At 35.6% G+C, this 15,255-nt stretch overlaps 1 protein-coding gene across 1 annotated transcript in view; it reads left to right on the top strand.

Moving 5' to 3' along the window:
• LOC123538386 (protein jagged-1-like) overlaps positions 1–15,255 on the top strand; it is a 48,204-nt gene that overhangs the window by 10,656 nt on the left and 22,293 nt on the right. Inside the window, exons 3-10 of the mRNA XM_053530153.1 lie at positions 1,812–1,943; positions 3,687–3,830; positions 5,426–5,569; positions 5,914–5,958; positions 7,743–7,826; positions 11,840–11,983; positions 12,656–12,799; positions 13,124–13,315. Of these exons, the coding sequence (XP_053386128.1) occupies positions 1,812–1,943; positions 3,687–3,830; positions 5,426–5,569; positions 5,914–5,958; positions 7,743–7,826; positions 11,840–11,983; positions 12,656–12,799; positions 13,124–13,315 (1,029 nt within the window). The remainder of the gene's footprint in view (positions 1–1,811; positions 1,944–3,686; positions 3,831–5,425; positions 5,570–5,913; positions 5,959–7,742; positions 7,827–11,839; positions 11,984–12,655; positions 12,800–13,123; positions 13,316–15,255) is intronic.

The raw sequence follows: 15,255 nt of genomic DNA, 5'->3' as shown, positions 1-15,255 counted from the left end.
TAACAAAATCAGCGTCTAGAATCGATTTTTTTGGTCAGAATCGATGTCGCCGACTTTGAAACTTTGGCGATGATTAATCGAACATCGGCGACAATCGGAACATCACTAGTACATACTAAGTTATATAGTGTACGTGCCTAATTGTATGGTTTATATACTAAGGTATGAAGTTGGGGCAGAACTTTTGGTGCAGGGAAAAGGTGCGGAGCTGTGCGAAGTGCCCGCGGTAAAGATATCATGTGGCGAGGTTCTAGTATCACTTTAGATATAGGAGCTGGGTGTGGGGCTTTAGGCAACATAAGGAATAAATATGGAACTAGATGCGGGACTGTTCGCAGCACCCTAGGTGTACTGAAGTGGAGGCGGGGCTTAATATAACTTTATGAGTGAAGAGAGCTGGTGGTGGGGCTGTAGTTGGTAACTAGGTGTAGGGAACTGGGAGAGAGGTTGGATTCTAGGTATTAATCTTGTTATAGGGATCTTGGGCAGAGTTCTAGTTAAAGGGAACGCATGGCTTAAAGTTGCGTCCTATGCAGAGATTATAGGTGGCACCTCTCTAGACAGTGCCAATCAAAGCGGGGCTCTAGGTAGTATCCAATGTAAAGGAGACTAGGTGAGGCGCTCTTGGCATTATCCTAAATATAGCGAACTGCTGGCAGGGCTCCAGGTAATTCCCAAAGTCAGGAAACCGGGAGGGGGCGGGAACGCGGGATCTAGGTAGTACACTAGGTGTATGGATAGGGATCTGCTAGATTGGCTACAGGAAGCATTGTAGGTATGGGAACTAGGGGCAAAGCTCCTGGCAGTACCTGCTGTAACTGAAGGCAAGTCTTTAGTTAGACTCCTAGGTAAAAGTCGGAAGTGCCCTACGTATGGGGAACTGAGGTTATACCCTAATCATTTAAAATTGGAGTCGGGGCTTTCGGCAATACTTTAGGTGTAGGGAAAGGGAAATGACTCTAGGCAGTGCCCTGGTATAGAAAACTTGGGGCGGAGCTCCAGGTACTGTCCAATGTGTACGGACGGGTCTCTGGTCAGTACCTTTGGTATAAGGAAATGGAAGCGGTGTTCTAGGCAGTAGCGTATAAAAACTAAGGACGGAGCAAGACCTGATAAACCATATTTGTCATATTGGTGCCCCTGGCGACGACACGTGTCCCATTTGTGTTAGTATGCTGTTTTGTCGTATCACCGTGCTTGCAGTTGCGCCATTAAACAGCACAAGACACGACAAAATAGCATTTCGTCTTGTTATTGTTCTTTCGTGCTGACACGAAGACACGGTCAATTATTTGTCGTTCTGTCGCCTTCATGTTGACATACACAGAAGGACATAAATAATAATAACATAAGGACATATATGTCATCTTGAAAAGCAACTTTCTTACTCTACTAAGTAAATGACATTTTCAAAAAGGATACGATCTCGGCTCAGTGGAAGAAACGATCCTATAAATAGGGTCCTTGTTATTTTATAAGCCCAACGCCCAGTTCCCTATATCTAGAGTTATACCCCGCCACGAGGTAGCTTTACCTCGCTCACTTTGCGCGATCCTCCATAGTCATTTCAAGTATAAAGGCTTCAACCTATGTTCATTTACCAGCAGTACATGTTCAGTACAACAATCTATTCAATTTCGTTATCTGAAGGAAATGACACGATAGCTGAACTTAGGGCAAGCCTGGGTAAAATGTATGCTAGAGGAGCCATGTCACGATCAGATAGGATGGTGTAATTAAATAATATAGGTGCAGGTCATGGATCCTATAAAATGTAAAGTTAACACGAAGTAATAAACTGATGTTTGTAGCTGCACCGACGACCCAGAGTCTCGATGTCCGTCAACTTTGTTACTATGAACAAGCGTGTAATAACCATGGACAAATGACGTCATCGGGATGCCACTGCCATGACTTCTGGTCGGGTGATATATGTCAATATCGTAAGTATGGCATTATAAATACAAAAAATCATCCATATCATTATACAGCAAACAACATAAAAAAATTTCACACTTAATTGCTGATATAGTTTACGAAGAGTTTGACAACAAAATCTTGGAAAAAAGACATAGATTCATCACACTTGAGCTATGCTGTGATACAACTGGTATTAAGCCATTTTATTACAAACGTATTGAATTGATTAACAAGTTGATGGCGCAATAAGACACTAAAACTATATCAAACTCAAAATGAAGTACATTATTTGTATGACTTTCTTCCTAGGATCCCGGTATCTTTAGCATTGTCTTTGTTGTGCCATTGAATCTCTATAATTAGCCTTATTTTCTTAACACAGTATGCAGTGTTTATAATTAATTTCTTTACTTAGCCTTATGTTCCTAAATTATTGTGATGGGCATAGTTGTATCTAATATTTACATTGAATTTATGTTCTGTAGCTACCATAATGCGAAAAGATCTATAAATCCCGCATATAGATCTATAAATCCCGCATATAATCAACCAATTATATTTTTGTATAACATTACACTAAACTTCTATCATTGACACTCTTTTTGAGTCCAACAGTGCATGAGAACCATAACAATCGAGCAGTGATATAAACGTGTTGTCGTTTAAATTATCTTGCGGGAATAGTAATATTTGCGTTTTATAGTGAATTTCAATGTTTAGCCTTTATGTTCAAAGTATTATGGAGTTTTGAAATGTTAACCGACAAAACAATAACACAAAATTAATTCATTACACTACGTTTACGAAAAAATGATATTCGTGTAATACTTTTTCATCGGAAGTTCGGTTCCCAGACTCGTTAAAATTTTCCTTTTAATCTGTATTTATTTTTTTTTCAGTAAGATTCAACGAAAAAAACACAAGTTAATTAATCTAGTTCTAACTTGTTCACTAATATATATCATTATTAATACATAGTTATATTTAAATACACGTTACTATTTTATACGACAATAAGAAATACAATAATAAATTGGAAACCAGAGAAAAACACAAGTATGTAAATTAGATGCAAAATAATATTGATATTGGAAGGATGCAAAGTTAACTTCAAAATGATTAAATGTTCATCCACTCATTGACAACCTACTGCGCCCTAAAGCCAGCTGTTGATCAGCTTTTGTTTTAAACGAAAGTGCTACCAGTTGTTCATTTCAATATTGCTAAAAATAAAAACGCCATAATACTGTACAGTACCTAAGAAACCACTGTGATGCGCATACAACCATGTGTTACCGTTTAAGTTTAAAATTTAACTGTATGTGCTCAAACTATTGAGATGCCCGTAATGCCCTTTCTATATTTAGCCTTTTGTTCCCTAACCACTGTAATGCGCGTGTTTGTTTCTATATTTAGCTTTTTGTTCCCTAACCATTTTAATGTATATAGTAATTTTTATATTTAGCCTTTTGTTCCCTAACCACTGTAATGCGCGTGTTTATTTCTATATTTAGCTTTTTGTTCCCTAACCACTTTAATGCATATAGTAATTTATATTTAGCCTTTTGTTCCCTAACCACTGTAATACGCATAGTAATTTCTATATTTAGCCTTTTGTTCTCTAACCACTGTAATGCGCATAGTTATAATGGACTTTGGTGTTTACATCGATTGCTGTTTATCCGCAAGATTAAGGTACATGACCAATTTCAAAATCAGACTGGCGCACATGTTAAAAAATGTGTACGTTAACTGTCTTTACTTAGCACCTGGATCAGGGCACTATGATCACTGTCATCAACAATGTATACATGGAACATGTGTCGGACACCTCGATAACATTGGCTATTATTACAACTGTAAATGTGACCAAGGCTGGCATGGTGAGCACTGTACGCAGGAATATGCACGTAAGTGGAGAAACATTTTTACAAATGTTTTTCTTGACATTTTACATTCAATTAATGTTGGTTTGTAGCTCACCTGAGCACAAATGGTACACCGTGCACGAATGGGCAAATTGTGTACCACTTCAGTAATAATAATAATAATAATAATAATAATGATTATAATAGATTTTAAGAACGAAAGTAATAATAATATTTACAATTGTATAGTATTGTATTAGGGGCCTCCTAGGCATAATGGTTAAGGTCGCTGACCTAGAATCACTTGTCCCTGCCTGATGTGGGCTCGAACTTTACTCGGGGATGCTGAATTCTTCATGTGAGGAAGCCATTCAGCTGACTTACGGCAGACCGGCGGTTCTACCAAGATGACCTCTCCCCATGAAACATGTGAATAAAGTATTACCTTGCAAAGTCTCCTATTAGAAGACACCTAATTTTCACTACTGCAGTATCTGTCAAACATGTGTGATCATTTGTGAATTGTGACCTTGACCCCAGACTAGGAACCTGGTTCTGGTTCTGCGCCTGACAATTTGCTACATGGTGGTGAATATCTGTGTCAAGAAATATAAAAATCTCTTTAAGAATTGTTGGGTTACAGGCTGGACAGGAAAAAGCACTTTTTTTGTCTTTTACTTCCAAGTGTGACCTTGACCTTTTAGCTAAGGGCGGCCCGGTCTTTGCGCATGAAACGTTGCCTCATTCGAGGGAATTGATATTTAAATCATGTTCTGCACGAAAAAGTTGTAGACCGGACAAGTATAAATCCTATTAACCTTTGAGCTCAAAGTGTGACGTTGACCTTTAAGTTATGGTTCTGGGTGTTGCGTATGACACGTTGTTTTATCATGGGAAACATCTATGCCAAGTAATATTGTAATACCTTCATGGATGACAGATGGATGACAGAGTTCTGGACCGGACAGGAAAAAACCCTGTTTACCTTTGGGTTCCTATTGTGACCTTGGACTTTGAGCTAGGGGTTTAAATTTTACGCATGACACGTCGTCTCATCATGGGGAACGTTTGTGCCAAGTAATATTAAAATCTCTTGATGAATGACATGATGAGTTTTAGACCGGACCCGAAATAGACTCTTTTCATGCCATGTTAACATTTGACTACCAAGTGTGACCTTGACCATTCAGCTAGCGATCTGATGTTGTGTATGACACATTGTCTTAATATGCGGTACATTTGTGCTAGGTAGTATTATTAAAATCCCGTCATGAATGACAGAGTTATTGTCGGATTGACCTGTTTACATTTGATCTCCAATTTTGACATTGACCTTCCGGGTTTTGTGCAAGACATGTCATCTCACTATTGTGAACATTTGTGCCAAGAAATATCAAGATCTCTAAATGAATGAGTTATGGACCGGACACGAATTGCGGACGGACTGAATGGCGGAATGAGACGCATAGAAAGTGCATTCCTATAGTCCCTGAAAGTGGTTTTCAACCATTAGGGAACTAATAATGCACGGAGGGGCACCTGGGTCTTTCTCCACCATCCAACCTTGAATTCACCATATGACCTTTCACTGCGCCGGTGCCACATTAAACCCAGTAACAACGGTTTTGCATTTACAGCGCCTGGGACGTTACAGTGTTACAACACTTACTGTGTTCACGGGGATTGTTGGTATGATATAGATGAGTATGGGCATCCGTACAATTACCATTGTGTATGTCATCACGGATGGGATGGCAAGCACTGTGACCAACAGTTAACGAGTAAGTATCCAGTGGTTTAAAGGTTTCAAACCTGAAGTAAAGGAACAATATGGAATGTCTTGGGCGTCTCTAGTGAAATTTAAGTTGTTCTATGCAAGTTTTTGTACTATGCTTTAAGTTATTTTGTACAGTTTATAAGTTGCTTTGTACATTAATTAAGTTTTTTCTGTACGTTTTGTATGTCAACAAACAAATAGAATATGTGCAAAAAAGAGACATCAGATCTGTTCTATTAAAAACACAACATTTCTGTTATGTAGGTTATATATTTTTATTGTACCGAAGTTCTTATACACAAACTTTGCGCACATTCTGGATGCGTATTTCTTTTTATCACCTATTAGCCGTGTCATTGACAACACATGCTGTCACTTCTCCAAGCACACCTGGTAAATATTAATTTCAAAATTGTGTAACATGTTTTTGCAATACGGATGTAAAGTGCAACCTCTGCAGAGCAACACCCTTTCGGAAACACAAATATTGACCTCTGTTGAGAGGTTGTTGCTCTATAGAGGTTAAATTGATAGTAAAATTCCGCTATGGGAAATTTTGATGATGCTGTTGTGGAGAGGTTTTTGCTGTAGAGAGGGCCGCTCTGGAGAGGTTGCACTGTACTACCAAAAGTGTATGTTTTATAGACCTTTCATTTTCTATTGCACTTAATTCATTGTTTTTATGTTTCATACGAATGGATATTTGATTAGATAACAGTTGGACTCCCTTTCAATTGCAAATGTATATTTGAGTGAATGGAGTGATACCTGTATTCTGCCTGAAAATAAAAAAAAATATATTAAAAAGTCCTCCCCCAACCCTCCCCACCAAAAAAAACCCCCCTAAATATCGGTCCAAACTTTATTAGCATGAGCCATTTTTGTACCAAAATGGCGGAAAATGTTTAAGTATAACAATGCTGATGACTTACAGGTTAACATGAATACAAGATGACGTCAGTATTATATAAGCAAAAATGTCACTGACAAATCTCTTTCGCTTTATTTTCAATGGTAAAAACGTATTTAGATCTACAAAAACTTCTGACATTAAGATTTTCAAAATATTTTACAGCTTTAATGACATACCAAAATGCTTCAAAATGGAAAGAAAAAAGTTGGGGTCACCATGCTTCTAAGAGATTTATTAAGATAAAAACTGTTAAAAACTGATGGATTTTGATATTTTTGTTCTTTTTGTTTTCATGATATTTGGTAGATAATATAAAGTGCTATCTTGATAACTAATACTTTGATTAAAGCTTATCATAATATGTATCAGTCAGGAAAATATCAAGACCAAACCTGATCTACTTTGATAGACATTTGAAATTACCTACCCCTACTTCATTGTAACGTAAATTTTAGGCAAACGACAGCCAAAAATAACGATGAAAAAATTATGTGTAAGGTGCAAAAAGTAGAATTAATTTGGTTAAATGGTACATTATTATCCATACTTTAATTTATTTTGTATCTTTTTTTGGCAAAACTTTTGTTAGAAAGCAATATTCGAAGAAACATTTTTTTTCAAAATGGCGAATAACCTGAAAAAAAAACCCGCTTAAAAATCCTTAAAGGCATATTTAGATCATTCTTCTTCTGAAGTTTGACAATCACGCATAGAATCGATGCTTACATTGATTTCTATATTTTGAAATTACAAAAAATATTTTTTAAATACCATTAATGTAATATGTTTGAAATAATGGATTACAGGTTTATTTGTTAGACCGGAAGTCATGTGGAAATGTATAACATGCCTTGAATAAATAACAACTCCTGAAATTCATAAACAACTTTACTATTTCTCAAAGCTTAAAAATATCATAATAACACTGTGTTAACGTAAGATACTTCCAGTTATGGCAAGAAATCCGGTTTAAATCATTCTGCAATATCTCAAACTATTTTGTTTTTGCGTTCGTGTGTGCAACATACTTATTACTTAAAAACCTATAATAAAGAAATGTAAATGAATAAATTGCTAGCAAACTATATTATCAATCACTTTATAAGTTGCCGTGTTTAAACATGATAAATGTAGATATTAAAGGATAAGCTTACAGCTTTCTACTCAATCATGTATGCATTTTTGATATATTTACATGTTGTAAATGAATTGTGATTAATAAAATATTGTTTTAAACCAATATCTCAATTACTTCATAACTATGAACCCGGATGTAACAACCATGGGCAAATGACGTCATTGGGATGCCAGTGCCATGACTCCTGGTCAGGTGATATATGTCAATATCGTAAGTATGGTATTATAAATGTATAAAATAATTCATACCATTATACCATAAACAACATAAAATGAGCCACGCCACGAGAAAACCAACATAGATGCGCAGGCTGGTCTGGATCCATGCTGGTCACAAACGCACTATGTTGGTTCTCACATGTCTGGTGCATCTCAAATATTTTCACACTTAATTGCTAAGGCATAAAAAATGTTTGTTTCCGGTATCCCGACCTACCCTAAATTTTTGGCCCTACCCTAATTTTTTGAATGGCCTTGGAGAATTATATATCTTTTTTAAACAATAAGTTGCAAAACTGTACTTTTTATGCTTTAAACATGGTCAGTGATGTTAGAAATCAACTAACTGATGCTCTAAAGGCCATATTTGTACTCATTTTGAGACACAAAATAAAGTTTCCGAAAAATCCCACTTAACACAAAAAATAAAATAAAATTTACATCTATTCATTCACTTTTGCAACATACGAAACTGTCAAATCTTCATTATTACAAAGAATGATGTTGTGTGCATATGATTATAATCGATGGGTGCTACCAGCATTTATTGGCTGTAATTTAATTAAAAGTTAGTTCATTAACTTAAAATTTACAGTTATAATCAAAGCGGTTTATAGGCTAGTCCACATGCATTCGGCGGTACCCTTGTGTTAAATAATGGCCGCAGATGTTTTTACTAGTGCCGTAGGTTAAACGTATTTGTTTTCATCTAAGCATGTACTAGCATTTAAGAGTGACCTGTCGCTTTTTTATCCCCCCGCCAAAGGCGAAGGGGATATTAGAAATGCTCTCCGTCCGTGCGTGCGTGCGTCCGCAACGATCTTTGTCCGGAGCATAACTCCAAAAGTACTGGAGGGATTTTCTTCAAACTTCATACACTGATAGAACACATTGGGAGGAAGTGCAGTGTGCAAGAACAATAACTCTACCTTGCCTATTTTTTGAGTTATTCCCCTTTATCTTATTTTCTTAAAAAATTTTGTCCGGAGCATAACTCCAAAAGGACTGGAGGGATTTTCTTCAAACTTCATACACTGATAGAACACATTGGGAGGAAGTGCAGTGTGCAAGAACAATAACTCTACCTTGCCTATTTTTTGAGTTATTCCCCTTTATCTTTTTTTCTTAAAAAATTTTGTCCGGAGCATAACTCCAAAAGGACTGGAGGGATTTTCTTCAAACTTTATACACTGATAGAACACATTGGGAGGAAGTGCAGTGTGCAAGAACAATAACTCTACCTTGCCTATTTTTTGAGTTATTCCCCTTTATCTTATTTTCTTAAAATATTTTGTCCGGAGCATAACTCCAAAAGGACTGGAGGGATTTTCTTCAAACTTCATACACTGATAGAACACATTGGGAGGAAGTGCAATGTGCAAGAACAATAACTCTACCTTGCCTATTTTTTGAGTTATTCCCCTTTATCATATTTTCTTTAAAAAAAATTGTCCGGAGCATTTCTTCTTCATGCATAGAGGGATTTTGATATGACTTGGCAGAAATGGTCACCACCATGAGACAGAATGTCGTGCGCAAGATCCAGGTCCCTAGGTCTAAGGTCAAGGTCACACTTAGAGGCCAAAGGTCAGATACAAGAATGACGTTGTCCGAAGCATTTCTTCTTCATGCATGGAGGGATTTTGATGTAACTTGGCACAATTATACACCATCATGAGACGAAGTGTCATGCACAGTTCCCGTCTTTAGAATTACCTCCCTTTGTTGTTACTTTAGATAGCTTTTATTGTAACTTTTTCATTACTAGTCGTAGGGGAAAATCGAGACCACTTTTCTGTAGTACAACATGCATGCTACATCTAATTTTGAGGTGTATTTTGACCAGTCTCTACCTGGTAAAGATTTTTTTGTGGACTTACAATTTTTTTTTTTTTTTTTTTTTTAAGATTAACTTCCCTTAGTTGTTACTATAAATAACTTATATTGTAACATTTTTATAATTGACCGTAGGCAAAAAACAAGACCACTTTTCTGTGGTACAACATGGATGTTACTTTCCAATTTTAGGTGTATTTTAAGATATCTCTAACTGGTAAGGAGTTTTTTGTGGACTTAGAAAAACAAAAGACTTACAATGATTACTGAACAACCACAAAATTAAAATTCCATTTGCAAATACAGCTGCTAGAGTAAAGAAATTTGCTGTGACGGGCATATATTGTGACATTCTGGCACTCGTGTTCCCTGTTAGCTTTCCATTCCTTCTTTTTACAGTAGCCATATAGAAAAACATCATAGTTATACTGTTCATGAAAATTAATAAAATTTAGCAGTAAACCACCTCACCACTGACTTATTCTTTCTTCCACATCTTTAAAACCCCTGATGCGGACCACAACTAAATGGTTCTTCAAAGCTTTCCCCAAAATTAATACTTTCAGACACTAACTTGCCAGGAACTTTAGCCTTCAATTATAATATGCCCGGCGGGGGGATTGGCCATGTCTAACATGGCTCTTGTATTAATAGATTTGAAAGGTTACTGGAATAAACCACTTCAGTAAAGGGGTACCCTACCTTTTAATAACTTATTTTTATAATAAATATTTAAATGACTGCTTCTTCGACAATTAGACGCCGTGGTGCAGTGGTAAGCGTGACGGTTCTAGAATCTAACTTTTGTGAGTTCGAATTCCAGCCGAGATCAATATTTTTTTTCATTATATATATATTTTTTTCATTTTAGATTTTGGTAACATACATTTAAAATGATAACAATGTTATAGATGTATTTGAATTGCATTACTTGTATCATTTTGCTATTTTCGCGTATGAAATAGGTTTTTCAAATATCTTTTTTATTGTGAATTATTCAACATGGTTGACATAGCTTTTGACAATTTGGTCATTCAACAAGCTGATGACACTGATTCGGAGGAAACCGACGCCACCAGCGAGTGTGAGGATGCTCCATTGGGCACGTGTGTTTGAATGTATTGAAATTGTATGAATGAAATTAAAAATGAAATTGAAATGATGAAATGAAATGAAATAATAATAAAAAAAAAAAAACAAACATGAAAAATATATATAAAACAAATTCAATCATAAAACAAAACCCTCTGTGTGGGATTCGAATCCACAGCCTCCTAATCGCAAAATTTAAATCACTAGCAACATTCCTCAATCCTACCAACTGAGCTATCAATGCAATTTCAGTCTGCTCACTATTTAAAATATATTTATAGTTTTAAATAAGTCAAATATCTTTCAAACCCTTATTTAATAAATGGAACAGTCTGGAAAATCCAAATCTTAAAATAAAAGTGACAAAAGTCACTCCTAATTGCTAATATAATTGATTCGAAATATTGATTCAGTGTTGTGTTGTTCATGATATTTCATTCAATTACGCTAGAAGAGTCTGTGGGAAGTAATTTGGTGGTGCAGTTTTAATTACGATAAACCAATATATCACGTGTTTGAACGTTTTCCTACATTACACTTCAATAAAATAAGGTTGAAATTTTTGCTGTGTAAACGGCTGTCATTCGATTAAACTTGACACAGGGACATGTTGAATGTCCAAATATTAAAAGGCGCCATGTGCAAGTTTAATGTATTTGAACTATAAACTACCTTGATACGCCTGTTTCTGTGTTTACAGTGATTTTCTGTTTTAGCCCTTTTCCCTTAAAATATACTGCAATGCGCATAGTATAAATCCTGCACGATAACTGAAACAATAACATGATCATTATGATTTTTCTTCATTAAAGCGTTTTAATACAGACAATATTTTTGTACAACGTTGCAGTATGCACTTAGCTTCTATAAGTGACAACCTGTTTGTTTAAGAACAATAACAATCAAACGATAATATAAACATTCTGTCGTTTAAATTATCGTGCAGAAACAGTAGTAATAACAGAGACCGGTGTTTACACTGATTGCTATATATCCCATAGATTAGGGTACATGATTAATTTCAAAATCCCCAGGCGCACTTGTTACTAAATGTGTATATTGAATTTCTTTACTTAGCGCCTGGTTCAGGGCATTTTGATCACTGTTATCATCACTGTGAACATGGAACATGTGTCGGACATCTTGGTAACAATGGCGAATATTACAACTGTAAATGTGACCAAGGCTGGCATGGTACTCACTGTACGGAGGAATATGCACGTAAGTGGGGACACTTGATTCAAATGTTTTCCTTCACATTTTACATTCAGAGAATATTGGTTTGTAGCTCACCTGAGCGTAAATACAATGACATTGTCTTGTATGTAAAGAGAAATAAAGGGGAAAAGGATCGAACGGTAGTACTGCAATAAAATTCTAGCTGCCAGTACATTTTTCTTCCATCATGTACTGATCAGAGATGTATATTTGGGTACAATACTTCTACAACTTCTGTAACTTGTAATTTTTGACCCATGGTACACCATATGCACGTTCGTCATAGAATGTAGGCCTGGATCTACTATATAAATAAACTGACATGAAACCTCTCATATATCAATACTTGTCAGTCATACATCGATCATAAAACTGATGATGATTATGATGATGATGATGATGATAATAATAATAACAATAATAATAATCACTCGCCCCTAATTATTGTTTTGGTTCGAACCTCATCTTAGGCGCTGAATTCTTTATGTGAGGAAGGCATCAAGCTGTCTTACGAATGAACGGTTGTTCTACCATGGTGCTCGTCCGTTATGAAATAATGAACAGAAGAGCACCTGGGGTCTCCCTCCACCATCAAAACTGGAAAGTCGCCATATGACCTATCACTGTGTCGGTGCAAAATCAAACTCAACTACATCAGCTCTTTTGTATTTGAAGCACCTGGGACAAAACAGTGTTACAACACTTACTGTGTTCACGGGGACTGCTGGTATTCAACAGACCAGTTTGGACATCGATGGAATCACCATTGTGAATGTTACCGTGGATGGGACGGCAAGCACTGTGATCAACAATCAACTGGTTAGTATCTAATGACTTAAAGTAAAGAAACAATATTGGATGCCTTGGGTGTCTCTGGTGAAATTTATTTAAGTTGTTATATGAATTGTTTCTATGCTTAATATAAGTTGTTAGGTACAGTTTATAATTTCTATATTATTCAAGTTGTCCTGTACGTTTTATATGTCAAACAGCTTCTAAAATAATACAAGAAGAGACATCAGGTTTGCTCTGTAGAATAACACCAAATTTTTGTGATGTAGGTCACAAATCTTTATTGTACTGAGGTTTTTATACATTTTATGCGCAAATTCTGAGTGTGTTTTTCTTTTTATCACCTATTAGCCATGTCACCGACTACACATGCTGCCACTTCTCCAAGCACACCAGCTATGTCGTCATCAACAACAACACAAACAACAACAACGCAAAAAACAACAAAGCAAACGACCTTACCCCCTGCCTCAGCAACATCTTCTCATGCCCCGACTTCTACACCTTTATCAACAACAGTTACCAATCCGTCTATTTCTTCTGGTAAGTATTGAGTTGAAAATTGTGCGACATATTTTTATTATACGGATGAACTACCAAATGTTTTTGAGACATTTTTTTCTACGGCACTTACGCATTTATTTTTCATACACACGGATATATGCTAAGGTAACAGTTGGACACAATTTCAGTTGCAAATGTATGTTTGAGTGAATAAATAGAGCGATACTTTTTTCTGCCTTTAAATAAAAAATATTAAAAATAAAAAAGAAAACCGACTCAAAATTGGTCCAAATTTTATAAGCATGTCAAACAATGGCTGCCATTTTGGTACCATGTATACATCAAACAAAATGGCGGATAAATGTTTAAAGCCGCACAATGCTGAATGTCAACAGAAGCGCATGCTAGTTAAGATTATGCTACAGTTTTATATCAAGTGCTTACAACGGTATGTGTTAATAATGAATAATAAAAAAGCTCGTTGTAAAATCACAGATAATACCTTAAAGTGCTTTTCATTTGATTGATTTATGAATTAAATGAAATGTAAATGTAGGTTGTCTTCGAATTTCAGTGTCATAACAGGTTTGCGCTTTATTGATTTTAAGGTCTTTTTTTATATATCTAGATATGAGAGTTTTTCGTGAGAAGGAAAGAAGTATTTGATTTTATTTCTTCATTAAAAGGTATATGTAGGTCATTGTTCTTCTGAAGTTATACAATGACGCAAACAATTGATTCTATATTTTCAAACTGCAATCTACAAAAATTATCTTTTTATGTAATATGTTTGAAATTGTGGATTACAGGTTGCTTCGTTAGACAGGAAGTCATGTGGAAATGTATAACTATTATAATAACATTGCGTTAACGTAAGATACTTCAAATTATGGCAAGAAATCCGAGACAAATCAATCTGTAATATCACAAACATTTTTTTTTTTCGTTCCTGCGTGTAACATGGTTATTACTCAAATTTACCGTGATTAAACATGATAAGTGTAAATTTTAGAGCCGAAAGTTTCAAATAAGCTCACAGCCTCCTAACTCCATCCTGTATACCTTTTTAAATATATGTACATGTTGAAATGACTTGTGATTAACAAGATATTGTTTAAACCTATATCTCAAACTGAGAGCTGTATATGATTTTGTCTATCTGATAAGAAAAATGCAAATTGAGAACTCATCATTTTCATTAAAAATCTTTGTATTAGTAAACCCGTGATGAAAGTCGGCAAATTTCGTATTCTCCGTATGTACTTTCACCGTTTTCCGGCTTTTTACGTAGACATGCGCATGTTGAGCTACGTTTACGTCCGAAATGGCCAGATTAGCTATCATACGGATGTTATTGAATGTCATGTCATTGATGTTTACTTTAAGTCCAACAAAATATTCAGCTAAAAGCACTATCCTTTACATCGCAAGGATTTTCGAACATAAAGATTAAGTCAATATTTACATTGTAGAAAAAGTTCTGTATTACACGTGTACAACAACTCTTTAAGCATTTTCTTACAGAGGAAGGCCTACGTTTGTTTAAAAAAGTAATGTCCAAAGATGCATTTGTTAGACCTTTTGTTTTCTTTGCAGCTTGGATGTATGTACTTCAATATCATCAATAAGAACTAGATTATTACAAGGCGTTCATGTTTGTAAAGGTATCTTAAGTGCTAATTTCCTGCTACTTAAAAAATCCCCGTTGTTTGAAGTTTAATCGTATCTACATTTTTTTACAAGCGGCGCCTTTGTCAAGCTGTGATCACATTAGTACACTAAGTGCAATCTCCCATCAAACTCCAGTTGCCAACAAGAATGCAATAGAATGTTCTCCTGGTAATCACACTTCGCATGAAGCGTTTGTACTCACAGAATGCTCCGTACCACAGAATCCATCGTCGTGGCAACAAGGTGATAATGTATGTAATTCCAATTTTTCATTTACATTTGAAGATTCCTTCCTTAACCCTTATGCG

The sequence above is a fragment of the Mercenaria mercenaria genome, chromosome 18 (genome assembly GCF_021730395.1).
Source record: "Mercenaria mercenaria strain notata chromosome 18, MADL_Memer_1, whole genome shotgun sequence".
NCBI classification, from domain to species: domain Eukaryota; kingdom Metazoa; phylum Mollusca; class Bivalvia; order Venerida; family Veneridae; genus Mercenaria; species Mercenaria mercenaria.
The sequence above is the reverse complement of the archived record's forward strand: the minus strand, read 5'-3'. Positions and strand labels throughout refer to the sequence as shown.